The following is a 17,360-nucleotide window of genomic DNA, read 5'->3' as shown; positions in this document are numbered from 1 at the left end:
AAGCAGAGTGGCGCAGTGGAAGCGTGCTGGGCCCATAACCCAGAGGTCCGTGGATCGAAACCACGCTCTGCTAAGGGATTTTTTTTTCCTAAAAAAAAACTGAATTCCCATAATGCACCAAGGCATCGTCCATCGACATGTCCGTACAAGTCCTTAAGAAGCAGAGTGGCGCAGTGGAAGCGTGCTGGGCCCATAACCCAGAGGTCCGTGGATCGAAACCACGCTCTGCTAGTAATATTTCTTTTTTCATACCTCGGGGTGTTTATTTCTTAAGTGCACTGGGGGTAGCTGCCCCAAAATTTTATACCTAACCCTTATAACAGCAGAGTGGCGCAGTGGAAGCGTGCTGGGCCCATAACCCAGAGGTCCGTGGATCGAAACCACGCTCTGCTAGAATATTTTTTTTTATAAGAATTTATATGTGTGGTTAGCATTTATTGAATGTTATACTTTAATGAAATTTCGTTCACCAAGCAGTAAAATATATATTTTTCAATATGTATTGCAGCTCTATTGTAACGTATTATACGTGTCATGATTTTCTGTTTATAAATAAATTCAAACATAAATTCAATACAGGGAAGAAATATTTTGCGAGTTTATATGCTGTTATTTTTAAAAGCTCTTCACGTAAAAGCAGAGTGGCGCAGTGGAAGCGTGCTGGGCCCATAACCCAGAGGTCCGTGGATCGAAACCACGCTCTGCTAAGGGATTTTTTTTTCCTAAAAAAAAACTGAATTCCCATAATGCACCAAGGCATCGTCCATCGACATGTCCGTACAAGTCCTTAAGAAGCAGAGTGGCGCAGTGGAAGCGTGCTGGGCCCATAACCCAGAGGTCCGTGGATCGAAACCACGCTCTGCTAAGGGATTTTTTTTTCCTAAAAAAAAACTGAATTCCCATAATGCACCAAGGCATCGTCCATCGACATGTCCGTACAAGTCCTTAAGAAGCAGAGTGGCGCAGTGGAAGCGTGCTGGGCCCATAACCCAGAGGTCCGTGGATCGAAACCATGCTCTGCTATTTTCCATAAATTTTACATTTTGCATTCCTTCATTACGTGTTCCAACCATTCGTGCATCGCAAGACGAGTAGTTCTCGGGAGAACGAGAGGAAGAACGAAAAAACCGTAATCTTTCACATTTAATCGGCAAAGACCGTAAGTATTCCATCGGCGCATTTCGCATTGCCTTCACTTCAAAAGAAAGAATGTACTAAACGAGTATTGACAACATGCAACATTACAATTAGCAGTAGTATTTTAAACAAAAACAGGCATCCGCATGCCTTTCACCGTTAACAGACATTAGCCAATCAAATCTTTTTCGCGAATGCATTTTATCCCGATACAAGTCGTTTTGGCACACCCTATACCAAAAAATGTATTCCCACAAATATCGAATATCTCGATTCAACCTGAATTTCGTGACCTGTGTACCCCTGATACGCTAACTTTAACATTCGCTCAGAAGCTGTCCCCATGATTAATTATTCATGGCCACTGCCATGACTCTGGCAACCATAACCAGTTTACTAATGGCAGTAATAGCAACCAATTCGATCCACCATCCAGAGGATATAAAGTGCCTGCTTCTGCTATATGGACTCTTATCGAATATTATTCCAATGGGGTTGATCTTATTCATTGACTCACTTATCTTCGATCCCTGGTGTATTAGCGTCGACAAAAAAAAAATAAAAACTTTCTCGAGCAAGTTCAACGACGCTTAACGGTCCAAAATGGATTTGTTAAGCGTGATAAACTATGTCGAACACGTGAATACGTATGTTTCGTTCTGTCGCCCGAGACGTCACTCGATCAGATATTGGATAAATAATGTCTCAGCCTCGCACGACTGTAAGACACTCGTTCGCAGTGCTCGAACGGCTTGGCGCTTTGGTGAATCCCGTTCGACCAGCTATGCTCTTGATTGCGTTTCGAATTTACGTGTAAACTAAAAAACATGTTTTTTAATTTCGAGAAAAAAAGAATTACATACGGATTAAGGACACGATCCTATAGCAAATTTAATTCACGAAAAGAATGAAATCGTTGACGATTCGCGCCATTAAACACTCTATGTGTCTTTCTCTTACGCATATACATAAGTGTTCATAGGTATATCTCCCTCGTACTCATTGCACTAGGACATGGTCAAAATTTAAGGCACTACAACGGCCTGGGCTGTATAATCATTTCTAACCTACTGTTAGCAGACGTCGAACGTATTATAACCCGAGTCTATGTGCATATATATGGTTCTTATAAATTAATTGGAAAATACTGATTCATCCTCCGTGACAACTGGCTGTGTGAAGTTCCAATAAATGCACGAGACTTCCATAAAGAATTCCGGTAACGGTGGACAGGGTTAGGTATCAAGAATGGGCATGGACCGTCTCCACGGGGTCCAATGAATTCTAGCGTTTCGTTGCCAGCGGCTAACTGCCTCGACGCATCCCCGCTGTGCACACCGATGGTAACTGCACGGTACATTTGTTTGCTCTAATTTTAATTAAAGTTAATACATGATTTTCGAGGTAATCGGCCCGAGCGAGCAAAGCGATAGCCGGAAAGCCATACGTCATCCGGTACTCCAGGTCGATTCTTTCGCATGGGTATTGGCTTTGCTTTTTTTCACTTTTTTTTTTACATTTTTTTATTGTCCTTATAACTATCGATTTTCGTCTCGTTATAGCTCGACGTATGTATATATGTATGACGATGCAGGTTGATGCAGTGCAGTGGCTTAATATCCCTGTCCCAATCATTCATGGTTAATGGAAGCCGATTGTAGCCTGCAGGGCGAATTCGTATGGCTCGACAAAGCTGCATCCATTTATAGCATCAGCCTGATAAATTAATAATGAATTGTGTCGCGTTGAGCGAATGCAAAAAGAAAACGGGGTTATTTGTTAGAACAGGTCAAATTGCAAATTGAACGTGGGGTTCTCGTTGAGATTAAAGGTGCAGACCCATGATTAGAACGTATGGTAATTGTTTGTCGTCACGTACCTACGCATAATGTCGCTCCAATCTGACTGATCGTTCTCATTAGCTAAGCTAATCACGAATTTTATTTTAATTACTTGGCGATACAGGGACTCGACTTACCATGAAGTTGACTTGACGAGCATACAATTGTACGGTCACGTGTTTGCCGTTAATTCAGCAACAAGAAAACAATAGTAATTCCATACCAATTTTTCTACGTGTATCTCCACATGAATTAGCGAGAAAAAAAAAGAAACTGATTTAGCTACCATGAAAAATGTTTCTCTCGCCCTGATGTCAGTGGGCAATATCAGGATACGTCTTCCTGGCTTGCGAAACCGTTTCTCTTGCTATTGCTCGTTTAAATAATCTTGAAACATGCCTTCACGGACGGAGCCGGCCAACTCATGGATGGCTTTACGATCGACTCTCGTCGTTAATTAAGAGCTTGTAATTATTTAGTGGAGACGCTAGCGCACCCCCGCCGGCAACGAGCCAACCTTACTCTCCCTCGGTCGACTTGATTTACACTCTCGCGAAGAATGCGTCGGCTCGCTTTGCTCCATTTTATATTTCGTTTTGACTTGCGCCGCACTTCGTCTTCGCCAAACTTGTCGAACTCTGCCTCGATTGCGATCACCGAGAATTTTCCACATTTGGAATATTTTTTTTCTTTGAATTAAAAAAAAATATAATAATCGACAGGCAATCGATCGCAGAAGTGAACAGGTCGCGTTTGTGATTTTTGAAACTTCACACGGAAGGTACTTCGAGCTAGAAACAAGATCGGTTAGGATCAAAGGGGCTGTACAAATTGAAGCAAATCAGGTAGGTAATAATAATTAATCTACAGAGAGCATTAATACCAGACAAGGCCCACATATCATTGCATCAAGGGTACAGGGCTTTTTCGATGTTTGAGCTCTCAATTACGTGCAAGAATTATGAAGCTGGAACGTGGCTAACGATAGGTAAGTAAAGGCCGAGAGACCAGAGTGCCCTGGGCTTCCCGATTGTGTCTTCATTAGCGGCTATTAATTGTCAAAATGTGCCACATAATTCAATTCGAATTCACCCACCTGGTATTCTCCTACGTACTCGCCTAGAGAAATACGACTTTTGACAATGTTACACGCGTACACGTATATAATATAGGACTGATAACAATAATTGTGTGGATGAATTCTTGCTGTTCCGGTACATACGTTATCCCCCTGACAATTACAACTAAGATACTGAATCATTATTTCCACATATATATCCCTTCTACACGTGTATCGCAAGGCTTGCATGACAAGTAAATTAAGGAGAGAAGCGTAATCGCACGATAATTCATACGATCGTCCGCGGCTGATAAGTAAATAAAAGTAATCGTGAAATATAATTCACTATCAACCTTATCATTGAACGCTATCGCACGCAGTATAACATGGCAGCATGCGTATATTAGTGAATTACGGAGAATGAATTTTACGTAGCAAGGAAGATGGTGGGAGGGGGTGCGTCTCCCATGGGAGGGTCAGAGGTCATTGTACGGTTTTCCTACTTGAATTTAAACCCAGGATAAACCGACCCTTCTCCTTTCCTCGACTTCCTCGATGGCGCACACACAAAGGGGCGTTAGAGACCAAGCCACGGGCCGGACGATACGTACCCTTTGACCTTTACCCTAAGTTATTACTTTTATCCAGGCAAAACTTCAAGATATACAAAAGGCCCCCACCAGAGCCCCTGAACATTCAATCGACACTATCTGCCCAATTAAGCCATGCTAACTCCTGACGATCGCGCCACCACAATCGGCCACCCCTTTCTCAACGTTTTCCCTTATTAACTTTTTTCCCTTCTCTTTGTATATCTCGCGTGAGATACGAAACTGGCTGTCGCGAGACGAGGGTAAATTACGGCGGACACTGTTTCCTGATGCTGTCACTATGGGGTCTGTTCGATGGATCGCACTGAATGCTATCTATAGGATATCTGCAGTAATAGGAGCTGTCAAACTCACATGGGGAATGATAAATTAAGAAGGCAAAAGTTTTTGATTTCGAATATTACATAACCATCTTCATAAAACAGACTGCTACAACAAGCATAGTGCTGATAACAATACTCAAGTTTAATATCGAACTTGAAATCTATGAGCATTTTCAGTATGTACGACGTTATAATGGACAATCACTGGTTGATGTGCGCGTAAACACATAGAGCAAACTTAACAAACATGGCGTGACTGTCGGTTTCTGGGGATGAGAGAAAGAGGGGGGGGGGGAAAGAGAGAGAGGGAGAGAGATACGTAGATCAAGCAGATTCTAAGCAAGCTAGGTTCAAAAGGGCGCAACTGGAGAACAACCATGGCTTTCCACTGACACTCCTCCTATTACCCCCGGGGGTTAAATAACTCTCTATCGCCCCAGAACACACAGGGGTGTGTTTGCGAGCCTGGCTCATGGCATGTACCTGATTTTACGTCCATATTTTATCTAGCGTCGCCGTTCGATACCAACCGAGGGATGAGTTGACGTATAGGGCGTATGGGTAAAGGAAAGTGATAAATCATTTAAGGGTCCGTCATGGCTATTTGCCGTACCTCTACGTTCACCCTGCATTTCTCTAGCAACTCTTTACCCTCCCCGGTACTACTTTCTCCTTCATTTTTTCCATGTCTCCATTGGCTACACGATATCGTTAAGCAATCTATGGATTCGAGTTACGTAATAAAAGCTTTACGTATCTCGTGGCACGTTAATCGGCATTACTTTTACGTTAACTTACCTGATGGAAACCCAGGTAGCTTTCTATGCTGTGGGTGGCGAAGAAAACCTCACCGTCGCAAGTCAGTATTAGCAGGAACCCGTTCAGTGCCTGTAACAAAGAAAAAATTCTAATGGTTCAATTTCATCGTGGAATATTGTACTTTGCGATCAATCGTCATGTCGAATGGCTGTTAATTAACAATCTAAAAGGATTTAATGTAATGTTTGCGATGGTCTGCTCGAAACGTTCACGCGAACTTTTCCCATTTATCTCGAAAGCGATACAGCGAAGTAGCAAACGAGCATGGCAACTCGAGAGTGCAACGTTTATGGCAACCGAAAATATCCGCTCTAGTTTTAACAGCCTTCGACTACTATTGACTAGTGTAGTAGGAAGAGTAGCCATTTAAACCTAGCTCGCTCCGTTTCGAGCTCTAAATGTATTGTTTTGTTTTATTTCGCTAGGGGCTCTTCCGTACCAGGCACGCCAAGGCAGCCTTTATTGTTCTGAAATATGGTGAGACGACTGGGCTGTGTTGTATCGTTTTATAAGGCCATACTTTTTCTGGCCCGCATATCCCACTGGTGTCTGCCACATTTTTCAAATGCTCCATGCAGACATGTCTTATTGACATGGAAGTCATTTACTCATCTCTCTACGATTTGGGTGGCGTGCCAAGTTTGAAAGTCTGGAAAATCCCAGGTTGAAAATGCACCTGCGAGAAGGCGGGTTCCCCAGGCGAAATTCAGTCTAGATACGAGAGCAGCTTCTATCTAGATTACAGGGGCGAAGGGGTAGGTTATTTATATTGCGAGGGGATAACGATCAGTTCATCGATGGTGGTGACACAGAATGGAAACCTTGGCGACGACCGCATGCGCGGATGCTGCGCCTTGGTTGGTTGATGTCGACGGGGGGGTGAAACTCGGAGTGCGTCAATACAGATGTGCGCCAGAGTGAGTGTTCGATTCACCCTTGGTCTCAGCCTTTTTGTCCCCCTGGAAGCTTAGTGCAGTCTGATTCGAAAGATTCAACTCCTCCTACGAGGTTCAGGGGGTGGATGAGAGTCTCGAGGAAAATGGCTCCCGGTAGCACGTGTTAAAAAAGTCATAGACAGTTTCTATACAAATTGTGTATAATACATATATAAATATACATATTCTGTATACATATAATAAATTCACTGTATAGTATACATCTGTCGAAATAGAAATGTGAAAATTATTAGTAAAGTAATGGATGGTAAGTACTATGTATTTTTTCACACGGGGTTAGGGGTTAGGTTATGTTAAGGTACACACGGTATTTTCATATTCCTCTTTGTACAAGGTCGGCACGTTTAAGATTGCATTAGCACGGATAATCTTAAATTCTTTGAGTTCGCATCTATAAGAAAAATTTGATAAGCCTTCTCAAGATGCCGAAGATAAGCCTATGCGTAAGCAAAATACGAAGACTCGGAATTGGTCAGTAGTCCAGTCGCGTGCTACCTGGTTTCGCGTGTATTCGCGTGTTCCATCGAAGCGTGAGCTCTTAATACCCGACCTTCTTCCATCCTGACTCTCCTGCGTTCGTGGGTTCGTTGGCCCAATAAAGCTTCACGCGAAATTTCCACGTTCCAGTGCACATGCAAGTGCGAGATGAAGTCACGAATCGAACACGTAAGGGCGAACAGGTAGGATCGATTCAGCGCGCACGGCAAGGAAAACCTCAGAGACAGAGAATACTCTTGTCGCATCCACGAACGAACGATAACTTGAACCTGATAGATTCCAGTGGCGCGAACTCGCATTGCAATTGAGCCGTCCCTGATATCACGGACCTACGACAGAATGATGCAATTGATAAATATAAATTTCCTATATTGCACAACTACATTGGCTATCCGATTGGCCGTCGAAGCGGCCTCCCTAGCGCACTTGATTCCTAGTTTAAGATTTGTCGTGTCGAGTGATCGCTCGCGATTACTAGAAAGCACCGAGGCGACGCTGGCACGCGACACCCCGGCATATACATTGCGTAACGGAAAGACGACGAGAAAGATGCGTGCGTGCCTTGTGAAGGGGTGCGTGGCTCATCCGTTGCGACAGCGTCACCTGCAGCTTCGGCAGTCATGCATATAGCAAGCGATAACGCTTTGCGTTCAGACGTCAAGAAGCGAAGGTGCCCGACGTGTGCATCGATCTGACAAACGGCCGACAGATTATCGCTAGAGCGTTTATTCGTAACGCTGAAGCATACAGTCCTTCTACTCGCTTGGTTGGTCGCTAGTAACCAAAAGTGTTCCTTCGAACAGCCCCCGTCCGGTGAGTAATCCTTATAAGATTTTCATGCTTAAAAATTGAACTACAATTCAAGGGAAATCGTAGCATTGACTTGTGGGGTTTCTAGATTCTTCGAAGTATAATAGTTGGTTGAAAATCTAGCATAAGTCGTACGGTTTAATGGCAGGCAGAAGCAGGCAGAGGCAGGCAGAAGGTAGGAGCCAGTCTGGCGATATATAAGGTATAAGAGTGGGTAAGAGAGGGCCGACGTGGTATCTAAGGGAGGAAAGGAGCTCACGATCAATACGGGAAGGACTAGCGGTGCCAGACCAAGGCGAGCCCCGTCGTCCACTAACCTAACCTCATATCATCCCAACCCCATCCCATGCAGCGACCCAACCTACTCTTACCTTACTTACCTTTGACTCAGCCCTCGGCACTGACTCACCCCTCTCTAACGTTCAGCGCCATGTTTCGGTCCTCCTTGATTTCGGCGAAGTTCGCCTGCGCTTCTTTGCGACGTCCTGGACGACCTTAGGGGGGTCTCTTAAGCTCTTTTTTTTTTGTTACTTGGTTCACCAGGAGAAAAATAGATTATGGAGCTGACCTGTTCTATGGCCTGTATTATTTTTTGGCTTGTCGATCGTGCTGCACACTCTATCGGGATACCATTGTTCTCTATTGTTCGTTGCTGGTAGATGCATCTCCCGACGCTGGTCGTTTGATTGAATTTCGAAATAATTCATTTTCTATGTCGAAGATACTTTTTCTTCTCTCGCCTGAGAGATTGCCTATGTTGTCTCATGTAGGGAGCAATCGGCCTGGAAGCAGAAGGCACGACCACCGGACCAGACATGCAACCATCAGCAACAAGTAAGACCTTATAGCATGGGAATAACTTGGTCGCTCGCTAGCTCGCCAAGTTACTACGTCACTGAATTCACTTAAGTCGAGACTTGCTTACTCGTTCGCTCACACGGAGACGTGATCTAAATTGCCTGGCACACGAATACCAGTGCGATACGGGAGTGTTATAACTGGAATAGCCATTCCGAAATTTTCATTCGTCTTTCTCTAGTCGAGAAATTCCCTTGGCTGAGGCTTCTCCATATCCAGATCGGAAATTAGAAAATAACCTACGCGCCACGTTGTGATAGAATTTCAAATATGTAGATTCGGCTCGATAACGAAGGAACAGCAGATTTCAGGTACCAAAATATGTAAAGTGGGGAAGCCTGGAGTGCAAATGGTTAATACAGTATTTATTGCGCATGTAAGACAAATATATGTCGTATTTGTCGGGAAAAATACGTTTTCAACCGTTACGATTTGAAATTGCAAACTAGGACCCTGCGTGATTAACGAAATTATGATGTAAAAACAGTAAAAATTGTAATTACGATTCTTTTCAGCTATTTTATATATTTTGATAATGGAATCGAAATACCAGCGTATTATTATCTATCCGACGTAAGTTATACTCCGTTTTGGAGTGAAAAGTGTCATGAGTGTGGTAAAAGAATTGCAATTACGGACGCTGCGGGGGGGAAAGTGTATGGACAAGAACATAGGATCTATTTTTTCTCTCCATTTTCAAGGTTACACTCATTCCCAGAATCCCTAAACGGAACAGACATCGTAGCTAATAAATATGAGGAAGGAAATTAAGGTATGTATGATGTTCCGAAAAAATGATTAGTTTTTTTTTAAAGAAATACATTTTCCCGCCTATGACGTTATAATTCAAGATGTATACAATGTGAATAGGGAAGAGTCTTAATGCTTTATATATCGCTAGAGCTCGTTAAAGTCCACTGAATAACAATCCCTGAAAATCACCGGGACAACACGGGGTTTATGGTCATAATGTAGTAATCCTTCCTCCTCTCCCCTTCCACTCTTTCAGCTCTACAGGTTTAATTTCCTATCTGATTATAGGTTGGAATAGTTGGACGTTATTTATGACTAAGAAAAATCTGTTCGTAAAGTTCAGTTACACAAATGCTATGTCACGATGAGCCACCTCCTGCCCTGTAACCAACGCAACTTCTGTCTTTTTTTATATGGGGATATACTGTAATTTGTTCGACTCAGGAACAAAGACCAGTTTGGAATCCACAAAATTGGCTAGATATAATTATGCTTGATTTCGCAAATAAGTCTCCGTAGAGACTGTCAAAAATTGCCGTAGCCGATGGTATTTCACATCGTCTTGGCGGGGTATTGGTAAAAGTTTTCAACTAGCAATAATCGCACCTCGGACGAACCTCATTGGTTACGATATCGCCACTGCGCAAAGCTAAAGATCCTTATTTCAGTATTGGTTATATGAAAGGCAGGACCGTCCTCTTACATAGAGAAACATTGACGCGGTTCGCCACCTATCGGATATTTTCCGAACGTTCCAGCATAGCTACTAAATGTAAAAGCGCATTATTTTCATAAAATTAGTAACAATTTACAGCATAACTAGGACAATGGCACTAGTGCTTTCCCGAGGCTAGAATAAAAGACGTCATTCCATTCTCTCTAATAAATAATATACTAGAGTACTTTCATTCGTTCTATCTTCCATATCCTTTCTCCATTGTGGTTGCGAGTCAGATCGGATCGCACGTAATATAATACAATTTTTATACACCCTAATAATTCAGTACCTCCGTATTAAATCCATATTAAAATGTAGTGAAATTAGTCAGATTATTTTTTTTGCTTCGCGTTAATGCTCATACACACATGAAATCGTTACCAAGGTTACGTAAAGTGATTGTACATACAAAATAAAAAGTGTCTGGAGGTCATGAAACTGTTGCGTTACGTTACAAATGTAACATCCGTATGTGCAGTAATATTTTTTTAATATAGAATACACGTCACAGACCGAAGAAAGATTTTAGCGAATGGATAAGACGAATAATAGAAGCTCGCGTTGATCAATAGAACTGCCTATGAAAAGAATGAGCTCTAACACTGAATGAACTCTATATAAATTTTTCCACGATTCTTTTAGGGCATCGTCTTGCTCAATCCGTATGGCCGAGGCTCAACATTAATAACAATCAAAGTCTTAACGTGGCATGGATGTATGTCTGCCGTTAGTATAAAACCACAGGCTAATGACCGAAGAGCAAATAAAAAGTCGTGTCAAGAAATAGGTAAATAGATGAGCTTATTATAAAATCATTAAGGTCAGCAAGGGCCTTAAGGACGCCAGTGGCGTCGAGCCATCGAGTCTGTAAGAAATTAGTTCTAATTTCAAAGGATCATTTTTCGTGTCTACCCATTCTTGTCCCACGTTAGTGCTATACGTTTCTCTGGCCGACAGTAAAACTTGAATTTTCAAGACAACCCTGCGCAGGACACGTGTCTTATTCTTGAGTTTTGTGCAGTTCGTGACAAAACTGGCAAGCCTGTAATACATATTTGGTATAGTGTCCCAGCATCTATATGCATATAAGGCAATCCATCAAGCATCCAAAGACTGTCGGTAACTACCTCGAGAAGGAACCGAATATGCCTCTGCCTATTGATTTATGGAAATCAAGGGTCGCTTCGAGTCGGAGTTCAGCTTCGATTCTGAGTATAAATAATTTGCGTTCCCTGCAGCAAACTTCACATCTCCCCCAATACATCTACGACTCCTGGACTCCGTGGAAGTCCACGTGCATCTTGCGATCCCCCATAAACCTTACGGACGCTCATAGTAAATCTGCTTTACGACAAGATGGTCACCGACCACCAGGGCAATTTGGGTACCGTCAAAATTAGTCGGTGCAATCATATTTTTATATTCTCCCCAATTATACCAGGCGATACGAATTGAAAAATGGATCTTTTTATGTTCTCCACGGTACGGGGACACCTGCCCGTTTTCGGAAATACTCGGACGGTGGTATAGGTGTCTTGCTCGAATCTATATAGAAATATGGATGCGCTCAAGAGGCAAGAAAGAATGCCGTTGATAAAGTCGTCAAAGTTTCGTGCCGTGGATCAAGCTTCGCTTACAGGGATTCATAAGGTAAGGTAATTAACGAACCAATAATTAATAACGGCGTGCTATAGATGCCGGCAGGGTTCGATCCTGGTTTGCGTCTTCTTCATCAGGATTGTATGTAAGGCGTGTATGCACCTAAAACGCAGCCACGAGAGTGTAATAGCATCGCATGATGCAGCGCCATTAATCGGCCTGCCCTTCCATACTTTGGACGAATAGACACCTTGTACGCTTCGGTTCATAGCCGGTTCATCATCTCGATATCTCTCTCGGGATGATTTAATTTTACCAGGCTTTCCGCGGCGGCGCGGACGCCGCGTGCCGCGTATCTGTGCTCACGCTCCGCCGTATTCTAATAAATTCAGTACAGGAACTGCTACAAGAGTAATTAAGAAATTAACGAAGGACATCGATTGCGCGTGTCCACGCAATGCTCTACATATAGTCACTAATTCGAGAGACACGTGACGATTAAACAAATAATATAATGACGTCAATTTAAATGCATAGCCAAATTTGGTAGAGTCATTGAAAATCTCTTTATCGGCACAAGAATCAATAGACCGGGCGTTCGAAGTGTAACGAATCAATCAATCGTGGAGTCAGTGGGAATCTCAATTATCGGCCGTTTAACCAAGCCAACACCACCACCACCCTTACGCAACGGTATAGATTCCCTACTGAGCCGCTGACAGCTCATTCGTACCAGGGTTAGCTAGTTGATCGCTATCGGTCCAGGCTATTCCCTTTTGACGGTCAATCGGATCGCTTACATGACGAACCGATCCAATCATAGCTGCCTCGTTCATAGTTAGGGGAAGTCCCGCATACTGTTGGATAGACAAGAGACGCTTCGTCAAGTGCCCGGTTCTTCTTCCGATCCATCCATCCAGCCATTCGAATGTCCATCGATCAATGAGAATACGCAGTGACGGTAGGGAGATTGGGTCAGAGATGGATGGAGTATACCGGTACCGTTCAGACTGTTACGATGAAACAAATTGATCGACTTGCCAACGTATAGCCTCTCGACCTGCCGAATCACCTTGCGAGCGCGAATATTCAAACCATTCTTACGAATGAGTGACTATGCCTGAGTTTCTTGTCATTCTTCTTGTCACTTGTGATAAAATTATTTTTTTTCACAGATATATCAACCGTGTGTCTTATATTAAATACACCTTAGTAATTTTCGGCATCTTTCATTGACTCACCTGTAGGAACATTTCGCCGTCGAGATGATGGTGATCGTAGGCAGCCAGTGCTGCCAATTCTCTCGCCCGATAATGCGAGTCGTGATGTGAATTCTCCTCCTTATCCTTGTGCATTACCACTGTAACAGAATCCGGATAAAGGTATCTTGAGTGACCGTCTTCTCTTTGGGAATAAGTGTAGCAAATAAAAGCTTACGCGTAACACGGTGGGTATACAATCAAATATAAATTAGTACTATACCCTTTAATTTTGCACAGGCGAAAATACCGTGTCGATATACACACTATTTTCATGCAGGAGCAAATCGTCCTGGCGATTCAAGGGGGATACGCAAGGTTTACGAGTTACAGTATATTACACGTATGTAGTATACAATAAATATATAGGTTGCATATGCTCTGGGTATATTTCAGTAGAGCTATAAGGTCCGAGCCGATGCTCCTGTAACGGCTGTAATCACAATCAACTTTATGATTTCTTTACGTTCAGATATTAACCGGACCGAGTTGGTTTCTTATCGCAGGAGTCCGAGCTATGAAACGATTTATGACAGCCACCCTTACATAATATTTACAGAGGATTCTCAGCGGTGGTTCGAAAGCTCTATGGGGGTAAGGAAAAAGTCGAATAAGAAAGCCATTAGTTCTCTGATATTAGGGTGGTACAAGATTATCGAGGAAGCAGTTGCAAATCGATGGGCGGTTTTACAACATACGAAAAAAGGAGTAATGTTTTATTTCAAAACTCGCGATCCTCGAGCCGAATTGACTATAACTTTCCTAGTGGGCAAGAGACAAACGTGTATTTATCGTAACGGTTATATGAGTCTAACCGCATGGTAAACCAGACAATTTGCTGGGTATATTTATTATATGGATATTCGAATCCACGCCTATGATTGTATCTTTATACAACAGTCGAGTGAAATCCTTTGTTCTTAAACAGGAGTATGTACAAGCTGAAGGATCTTTCGAGAAACCGGGACAACTTAAAACTGACTGGCTTATTATTTAGTGGCCCCAGTGGTCCCGTATGTTCTAATTACGCCACGCATATTAAACAGGTCGAAGGCAGGTGTACGAAACTGTTACAGATCAGGAGAATATTATAGGGGTCTAAGAGGTAAGTGTCGCATGCATCCGGTCGAATTTAATGCGTGGATTTATTAACGATCTTCATCGATGTCATTATCGCTGATATGAAGAAACAGTCAAATCGCAATGTCAAAGGTCATTCGAATATTATGGATACGTTTTTCTATACTAAATCAGCATCATTGATCTCGTTAGATAAAGTCAAGACTTATATATATTAATGATTGGTTTTGTTAATTAGCAAGGCTCTCAATGCGGATGCGTACACGAGCGTCCGTGGTTTCGTATGAAGTACTTAGCGTCGAAGTGTATCCATGCGTGTGCGAGGATGGGCAGCACGTCGACGCTCGCGCTCGTAAAGAGTCGCACGCAATGCCGAGGAGCACGCGTGTGCCACGCGACCCTTCGGGCCATCATCGCCGTCAAACAGGATATACGAACGTATGTACCATCGTCATTGGGGTAAAGACTGGATGACTCTACTGGGTTCCCTTTACGGGTGGATGCTGATCAGCTTTCGGGCAACGAGCTCCTGACTTGGTGTCCGTGACTAATGTTTCCCGAAGAATGGGGTAGGTACGGTTGGATTCTTGTGGGAATTACAAGTTGAAGGTCGGGACAGCGACGTGTGGGAGGACCGAAAGGGGTCAAGATTAGACATTATTAGGGCATTTACGTAGGTAATGATGAGGTTGAATGTGGGGGTCTAACAATTTTTGATATTTGAATTTATTTTCGAGGTAAGACTGGGTCGCTGTTCGAGTGAAATCATTGGGGTGGGCCTAGTGGTACTAATCGGATATTTGTATCGAATTCCATTTCCGGTTGGAGGGATGTATGCGAGATGAAGGAACATGGGAGGTGGTAACGCGATGAAAACAAGACAAAGACCAATAGGACGAATAAGAGGGGTTCTGGCATGCCTGTGAACAATGTGAACTTCTTGGCACGTGTCTTGGCTATGTGTACTCAACCTTATCTCTTCATCTACACATTATTTTTTCTTTCTCCTTAGTCTTCTATAACGAACCAATCCTGTCAGGCAGCTACAGCAGGCACGAGGCTGATGAGCTAAAGTTATTTTGGTGATTATTTATTTTACACATACCAGTTTCTCGGGATTTATGTATCGTCTGAAGTTAGCACGTATATTTTATTCATACGGCAGAACCATCTTCAGGTTGTACTTTAATCTTGAATAATCCCGTATGACTATCTGATATAAGGAGGGTATACCTTCTTATCTTGGGGAATGTCTGTTCTTGGCATAGGCCCGGTATCTTATTAAGAGCATTAAGGAAGAAAGAGATTCCACGGGATCTCATCTTCGGGACGGAGCTGCGCCAAACGAGTGTATATACGTACTTCATTATTTAACCATTACTTATCGTTTATATAGACATCGGCCGAGTACAAATAATGACTGCGCAGTTTCGCTATAAACCGAAGCCCTTCCTTCCTTCCTTTATGGGATGACTCGTGCTTTACGCGCCCATCGGCTCCGTTGGTCGGCTGCTCAAAACGATCTAAGTGAATGGTTAACTAAGTGATTATCTTGTGGTTACACAATCGATCATTAATTAATGGATTGTCAGTCAAACGTCCTATTCAGACGGACCAGGTGCCCTTCGATCGGGGACACGAAACAATTTTCGTTTACGTGGGGGAGTTTAACCCGAGAATTATAGCCATTATAGGATAAGCGCTACCAAATGTTCTATATAGGTATACTTATATAGGTATTATATGTAGGGATGCATTTGTATTTTACGCGTGCCCTGGACTTGTTATATCGACGGAAATTTCAAGCTGTTTAATCGGTACCGTTCTTCCCTCGGGATACTTCTACCTACCTATATACAATGTACCTACGCCGTTGATCTCGCGATTCGCTGAACGACCTTAACGGACATCGTCCACTTGCTGAGTCAGAAGTGCACTGGCTAAGGTGCAGCTCGAGCCAGCATAGGAAGTGAATATTAAAGATTGAACGTGAGGCGTGCAGATTAGAGCTCTAATATACTCGTTCCTTCTAGACCGGCGGCTCGAGAGGCCGATTGTGTCGCAGAAACGAATAGCTAGAACGATAAGCGCAACAAACCGCATTTCGTCAGGTCAGCCGGTTACTTTTTCTAGTGTTTGGAATTGTACATTGCGATTGTTGCGATTGTACATAGTAAATTGTGCCGACAGGAACAATTGAATATTTTGCACACCGTCTACAGCTCTTTGGCACTGGCTGTACTTTCTATGTCCCTTGTTACAGTTTTAACGATTACTTCGAGAGGGGTATTCGCAAAATATCTCATTTCGAAATATATTCGGGAACGAATTGTAGCCGAGATATCAGAGGCGCCCAACCGTTTCTCAGGCACGAAGGCGAAGGCTAGAATGTTTGGTATGCTGTGTATAGTAGCATTCGTAAAATCCGTGCACAGTAAGATTATGGCGTATCCGTTGGTACCAGCAACGGTATACCCCACGGTTCTCTTCTGCTAACGTCTGAAATCTCGAAAAAGAAAGCGTGGCCAACGTAATTTAGAAGAAAAAGCGCAATTGTGCCGCACCGCTTTAGATAGCAGCAACATTAGGGAGGCCCGTTAAGGAACGCATTTATATAAACGACGCAAGATTATAGAGGGGAGCCTTTCTCCGTGTTCCTCAAAGTATCCAGAACGTTCTCGGGCATTGCCATTGTTGCTACTGCTTCGTGAAACAGTTCCGACATTCTTCTGAAACCAATGAAACGCGATTAAGGGCACCACTCGTCGAGTTATCCAAGACAAGGACATTAAAGTGGCGCAATTTCGTGAAAAAAATAATATACATTTTTTACATGGCTACATAATTCATAATGGACCGCGTCGACTTCGGGTAAATCCTTCGACACCGGTATTATCGTGTAAAAAGTTATTAAGTGATCGATAACAATTTTCGAATGCATCGAGTAAATTTCATTTAAGTACACCAATATATATGTACATACGGGCACTCTCGAAATACTTTATACCCCGACTATGCTAATGCAGTAAGCATATGCC

The 17,360-nt window shown here is 43.0% G+C and overlaps 1 protein-coding gene and 7 non-coding genes across 11 annotated transcripts in view; 6 read left to right on the top strand and 2 right to left on the bottom strand.

Annotated features, from left to right (window-relative positions):
* Window positions 1-17,360, bottom strand: part of LOC107274750 (aryl hydrocarbon receptor protein 1) — a 99,384-nt gene that overhangs the window by 6,962 nt on the left and 75,062 nt on the right. For all 4 annotated transcript variants that reach the window (XM_015754224.2, XM_015754225.2, XM_015754227.2 and 1 more), the window contains exons 3-4: window positions 13,225-13,343; window positions 5,771-5,860 (exon numbers count right to left, since the gene is read on the bottom strand). In XM_015754224.2, coding sequence (XP_015609710.1) covers window positions 5,771-5,860; window positions 13,225-13,343 — 209 coding nt within the window. The remainder of the gene's footprint in view (window positions 1-5,770; window positions 5,861-13,224; window positions 13,344-17,360) is intronic.
* Trnam-cau lies at window positions 2-73 on the top strand. Its single transcript has one exon. It is a non-coding gene; the product is annotated as a tRNA-Met (tRNA).
* Window positions 160-231, top strand: Trnam-cau. Its single transcript has one exon. It is a non-coding gene; the product is annotated as a tRNA-Met (tRNA).
* On the top strand, window positions 322-393 carry Trnam-cau. The gene has a single exon. It is a non-coding gene; the product is annotated as a tRNA-Met (tRNA).
* Trnam-cau lies at window positions 636-707 on the top strand. The gene has a single exon. It is a non-coding gene; the product is annotated as a tRNA-Met (tRNA).
* On the top strand, window positions 794-865 carry Trnam-cau. Its single transcript has one exon. It is a non-coding gene; the product is annotated as a tRNA-Met (tRNA).
* Window positions 952-1,023, top strand: Trnam-cau. The gene has a single exon. It is a non-coding gene; the product is annotated as a tRNA-Met (tRNA).
* On the bottom strand, window positions 10,177-10,317 carry LOC112495427. The gene has a single exon (XR_003061910.1). It is a non-coding gene; the product is annotated as a U4 spliceosomal RNA (small nuclear RNA).

The sequence above is a fragment of the Cephus cinctus genome, unplaced genomic scaffold, assembly GCF_000341935.2.
Source record: "Cephus cinctus unplaced genomic scaffold, Ccin1 Ccin1_scaffold0101, whole genome shotgun sequence".
NCBI lineage: Eukaryota > Metazoa > Arthropoda > Insecta > Hymenoptera > Cephidae > Cephus > Cephus cinctus.
Note: the sequence above shows the minus strand (reverse complement) of the source record. Positions and strands in the feature narration are given on the sequence as shown.